The 6,097-nt window shown below is 42.5% G+C and overlaps 1 protein-coding gene across 1 annotated transcript; it reads right to left on the reverse strand.

Moving 5' to 3' along the window:
* Positions 1-1,199: 1,199 nt before the first annotated feature.
* On the reverse strand, positions 1,200-2,553 carry LOC112038383 (probable F-box protein At4g22030). Its single transcript, XM_024071194.2, has one exon. It carries the CDS (start codon positions 2,510-2,512, stop codon positions 1,271-1,273), a length of 1,242 nt encoding a protein of 413 aa, XP_023926962.1. The 5' UTR covers positions 2,513-2,553; the 3' UTR covers positions 1,200-1,270.
* Positions 2,554-6,097: the final 3,544 nt, after the last annotated feature.

Below are 6,097 nucleotides of genomic sequence, written 5' to 3' on the forward strand. Positions count from 1 at the left end.
GAGGGGGGGGGGGGGAGGGGGGAGTAAGTATCTAGAAAGGAACTTCGCACATATATACACTTAGATGAAGTTAGAGTAAAATTGCTATCTTCTTCTTCTTCTTCTTCTTCTTTTTCTTTTTTATTTTATTTATTTTATTTTATTTTTTATAACTAGTAATTCAACAATGTTATTAGCCAATATAGGATTTGTGTGTAGATCAACTTCCGAAAATCATAAAAAAAAAAAATATATATATATATATATATATATGTTGAATCTAGCCATGAAATTTTTACAGCTTCAATGGTGGGTTTTTCTAGGCCCTAGCAGCCTCGCATAGGAACGCAACCAAGGCCATGGCATACCTGCGTGCACGCTGCCTAGGCCATGGCAACCTAGCGTGGGCATGCAACAAAAGCCGTGGCATACACGCTGCTTAGGCCCTGGTAGCCCTGCATGGGCACGCAACCAAGTCTATGTCATGCATGTAGGGAAAAGAAATTGAGCACAAAAAAAGGCAATTAAAAAAAAATCAATTTAAGGTCCAATTAGTCTAAAATGAACTAGAGGAGACCAAATGGACAGAATTAGGCCAAATGGATTGAAGTAAACCAAATGAACCGAAGTGGAAAGACTGTACCAAAGTGGACTGAATGAACCGAAGTGGAAAGACTAGACCAAAGTGAATAGAAAGGACAGAATGTGCTGAATTAGATTTGATTGGATTGAATTAGACCAAATGGCCCGAAGTGGACCAAATTAGACCAAATGACCCAAAGTGGACCGAATTAGACCGAAATGTTACGTTTATGTGGCTCAGAAAGAGTGTAACAATAATAGATGTTACATTTTAGATTTTAGATATTATTGTTATTTTTTAAGAATTACATGTACTAAAATTTGTACTAACTACAATATCACCGAAAAATAATTAGTAATTTGTTTAATATATTGCTGATGTGAAACTAAAAATTAAATGAAAACATTTATGAAGTGCATTACTTGAAATATTTTATTGTTTGATTAATATTAATTTTTTTTAAAAAATTAAGTGAACTTTTTTTTTTTTTAAAGAATTCAGCTTAAATGACTCATGTACTAATGTATTTGGACAAAATAATTAAATTAACTCATTTAACACCATTCTTTGCAAACTTAACAGAGACAAAATTTGTGTTTGTATTGTATGTTATATTGTTATACAAAGAGTACAATCGTTAAAAAGAATCAAAGTTAGCCCATTTCAATGTTACCTAATCATACAAAAATCTTGTTGTCCAAACTAAAATTAGAAAAGTTTGCTTGCAAATTCATCAATTGAAGTTCCCTCTCTTCGGGAATAGGCAGATTTTCGTGCAAGTTCTTTTAGCTGTGACAAGCTTCTTCCAAACTTCAAAGCCACCTTCATCTCAAACAATTCCCCATTCTCTCTTTTTTCCAAATCTTTTTCTTCAAGTGTGCCTTCAATTGATTCTTCCAATAGGCGAAAGAAGCCAGCGTTGTTTCTATACATCTCAAACACCATTCCAACTTGTCCACCATGTTCAAAAGCATTAACAGCATTTCCTAATGCCCCGGCAGCCACCGCTATTATTGCTGCCCATGATCCATTACCCACAAAAGTGGAACCGATGGCAGCAATGCCAGTGAGTAATGGGCCTGAGATAGCCAAAATCTTGTTGATCTTCAACATCAAGTTGCCTAGCCTTGCATAGTCTTTAATGTCTTTTCTCTTCACCACTTCAATAATATCTCTCATTTCAACTTCCAGCTCCTCACTCCAACCATTCTTCGCCATCTTATGAAATTTACCTTCTTGTTCTTTGGTTTTGTTCTGTGATTGTTCTGATGGCCACCAAACAGCAGGTTCAAACTTGGAAGGAAACTTTTCGAGCATTGCTCCTAGCAAGGGAAGTGGGAAGGCTTTATCAAGAGCCAAGACCTTTTCCATCACAATTTTCACATTCTCCTGAGTTGGATTGCCAAGAGTGAGGATAGTTTGGATTTGGCTTTGGAGTTGCTTGAACAATCTGGTAGCATTACGTTGTTCCTCAGCGAGTTGTGAGGGCTGAATTTTGTTCATTATAAGCAACAATCCTGTGGCTGCAGAGTACAATAGCGCCGACGATAATTTCAAAGCCAATAGAGGCATTCCAGCGCCTCCAATTGCTCCAACACCAGTTAAGGTTGCAGCAGTAAGAGTTATCATGTTGATAGAGTTCAAAAGAAGGGTGTTCCAATTGTCACGTTGCTTTCCAATGTTATTGTGCATCTCTACCCTATCAGCTACTGCTTCTAATAGTGCGTAGAGTTGGGTATTTGCAATACTAGTGGAGTTGTATGATTCAACATCAATTGGGACTGTATTTGTAAAGCCAGCCCTCATGTTCAATTCCTCAACCACAGTTCTTGTTGGCATTTTTGGAACTGACATAGGGACTCTTGGAAGTTTTGGGACAGGAATAGTAGCACTGATTTTGTTTGAAGAAGAAGAAGAGAGTATGAGAGATGAAGTTTGTAGGGAAGCCATTTGATTGAGGTGGTCTCTTTGGTTATTTTCTGTCTTTGGAGGATGAGAGGTTGAGAATGGAGGTAGATAGGCATGTGGAGTCTTATTTATACCAACGAAATATAACTGATAAGAAGGGGTCAGATGTGGAAAATATTGACTGGCAACTGGCTTGACTTAGCCCAATCGGCTGACCCATTCCCTCTTCATAATTTTCAAATTCAAAGTTTGCTCCCTTTGCTTGGGTCTCTCATGCCACCCAGTAAAAACCTATTACATCAAACCTGGTTGCTATTTGACCAATGCTGCCTGGTCAATTTCTACAAGTCAAAAGAACAAAAATGCCACTAGAACTACTATACCCCTTCAGACCAGGCATGCACTCTTGTAAATTGTAGTATTTGCTGTGAATCTGATGGAGAAAGAAATGGTGAGGGTTAATAAAATACAAAATCTTATTGATAAAGAAGAAATATAAAATATGGGATATGATAGAATTTAAGTGATCACTAACTATTTCTTGATATGTTAGCCAAAAGTCTTGTAATTCAAAAGTGTTTTCCTAATAGAAATATCCAAAACTCAAATCTTTTAACCCCCAATTATTAAAGTATCAAAAAATAAAATAAAAACACCTAATGTGTGTGGAATAACCACTCCCTATTATGAGAAGTAACAACTACATCCTAAAATATCACCTATTATGAACACAATCATGCCGCTCATCATAGGTCACTTTTATGTCCATAATAAATAAAATGGCTAAAATAAAGGGAAACACTAAAAATTTTGCCTATATAATAAGAAATCCAAAGAAATCCAAACGAATGACAAAAAAAAACCACGAAAAAATGAGGTAAAAATTAATTTAAATATTGAAGAAGCTTAGGCCAGCATCACATTAAACACCACAAACGATGAATTCTATATCTTATTTTGTACATATCATTAATTTAGATTGTCGTGCATTTTCCGTGCATCAACAACACCCTTTTTGCAGCCATTAGAAGTTATTTTATGTCATCTTAATACTAAAGGAAAAACAGTAATTTCACATGGGTGAAAATTCCATAACTAACATTGACCTTTAAATTCACATCATATATATTGTAGGGTCAGTTTTTTGTAGCCTAAGCCCAAAAGAGATTGGTTATAGGCCCAACGAACCCAGAATAATAAATTTGTAGAGAGTGGGTTGAAGGTTTAGGCGCCGACCGGCGTCTTAGAAACCTGAACATCTTTTTCTTTTATTGAAGAAACACTTGGAACAATTTACAACTAGGAGGTGCTCTTCGGCCCATGGCCAAGGAGGCTTTTCTCCTCCCTTCACTCCAAACAACCCCAAAAAGCCTCCCCACTACATTTTGCTTGTCTCTCATATATACTACTCTCTTCTTCTTCCTGTTGATCGTTCATTGGCCTCTCCTCTGGCCGCCTGTCCTATCAGAGGTCGTATCTGTGCTCAAGTGGTTCACTCTGATCGATGTAGCCCTGCCCGGGGGTTGCATCCCCATTAATGCGGCCAGAAGGGTTAGGTGAACGTATTAAGTGTTGAGGTGACAACTGGCTCTGGGTCTGTCCCCCCTCCCCTATAGTTATCCTTAGTATGCCGAGGACAAGGAGATCCTCGGCGCGGATCCAAAGAAGGGTTTGCTCCCCAAATTGGCCTTGGGTGGTCATCCCTCCTCGGACTGGGCCATTTGGGCCTGGCTTGGAGTGGGCCGTGGCTACACGATTTCCTAGCCCCACAATAGCCCCTCAAAATCTTGCTGCACGCATCCTTGGGCGGGGAGGAGGATTTTGACATCCTCGGCCTCATCCCCCCCCCCACCCCTCGTTAGTGCTGGGGCCCATTCACCTGCCAAGGGCATGTCGCTGACGCTTCGGAGCACGTAACGTGTCCATCATTAAATCCAGGCAGCTCTGTGCTCCCCACGTCCAAGGAGGAGTTATCCATCCAACGGTGGAGATTCTTTTGGCATTCATGAGCGGGAAAACCCGCATGGCTCCTCGATCTAGGGTATAAATACCTGTACGAACCGCTTCTTCCTGTTCCTCATTTGTAATTGAGGATATTCGTGCGCCCTTCCCGAGTTCAGACACCCCCTTACTAGCACCTCCAGCACAAAAGCCAGTCTGAGGAGCCCTTTCTTTTTCCTGTAAGTCGCTTTCTCTTTGGCCCCTCTTTCTCGTTACCCTTTTTTCTGCTTCGCCTGTTCTTTCTTAGTTCTTTTAGGCGTCCACTAGGATGGGTAGGTTTAAGAAATACGTTGATACTAAGGAGGCAATGGAGAAATTCAGCACCGACTATAAAATTCCCGGCAATGTGAATCTGAGACATTGTGAGGATGGGGAGTGGCGCATATACAGGCAGGAGGGCGAGGTGGTAATTCTCGTAATCGCCTTCCTTGAAGGGGAGATGACGATCCCCATGGGGCCGATGATGAGGGATTACCTCATGCACTTTCGGTTGGCCCCCACCCAGTGTGGGATAAATGTCTTTAGGATTCTGGGCTGTGTGGACGCCCTGAACGAGAAGATGGGGCTAAGGTTGACCCACCATGACGTGAACTGGTGTTACAATCTTCAGCTTCTTAAGGGCCATTTGTATTACCTGAAAATGAGGGACGACAGGGTGCGGCTCATTCAGTGCCTCTCCGAGTCCAGCAAGGGGTTCTATAAGGATTTCCTCATTGTGTCAGGGGAATGGCATGATGGCCTTCACTGCCCAACAACAGAGGGCACACCAGGTGGGGCAGTGGGAAATAGATAGGGTTTTAAGCTCTCGTCTCTTTTCTTCACCCCCCTTTCTTTTTTACTAACGTCCTGGTATTTTTCGTTTGCAGACCCGCATGCCTTCCAGCGTCACTTCCATCTGATCAACCAAGAAGACTTGCAAAAGGTGTTGAGGGCGCCGGTGTACATAAACGAGGACGACAACCAGGTTAGGGCCGCCCACATAATTTTGGGTTATACACCTACCCAGAAATCGTTCCCAGTTCCGAAGCATGTCATCCTCGCCAACGATCCTCGGCTCCAGAGGATTACTGTGACCGAGGACGGATTTTCGTTCCCCGAGGGGCCCTCCGACCAGGAAACTGTCACATTAGCCGTCCCCTCCTCTTCCCAACTGTTTGCTGAGGCTGCTGAGGGAGCTCCAGAGGGGGAAGGGGACGCGTTTGAAGTTTTCACTCATCTTGATCAGTCCGAGGATCCTCCCGGGGACTTGGGTGATCCCAATTTGAGCGAAGCAGACCTCCTTGTTTCAGAAACCCCTCCTCAGCCGTCAATGGGTTACAAGAGGAAACCCACCACCAAGTTGTTGGACCTGCTTGAGGGCCAGCCGGGGGAGTCCCAACAGAAAACTCCTACTCCTCCTTCGAAGGCTAAGTCGACTTCCGTTCGGCAAAAGCTTCCTCCTTCTCCTTCTCAAAACCGCTCGCCCTCTGGGTCCGTGCCTGCTGGTCCTAAGAAGAAGAAGGATAAGGGTAAAAGGATCGTGGGGGATAGGACGGTGTCCTCACAGGAGGAGGACATTGCTCTGCGGCCATCCAAGCAGCTTAAGATAGGCGGAAGAAGTCCGGATAGGCAGGTCGTCGACACCAC

The sequence above is a fragment of the Quercus suber genome, unplaced genomic scaffold, assembly GCF_002906115.3.
Source record: "Quercus suber isolate HL8 unplaced genomic scaffold, Cork oak 2.0 scaffold_14, whole genome shotgun sequence".
NCBI classification, from domain to species: domain Eukaryota; kingdom Viridiplantae; phylum Streptophyta; class Magnoliopsida; order Fagales; family Fagaceae; genus Quercus; species Quercus suber.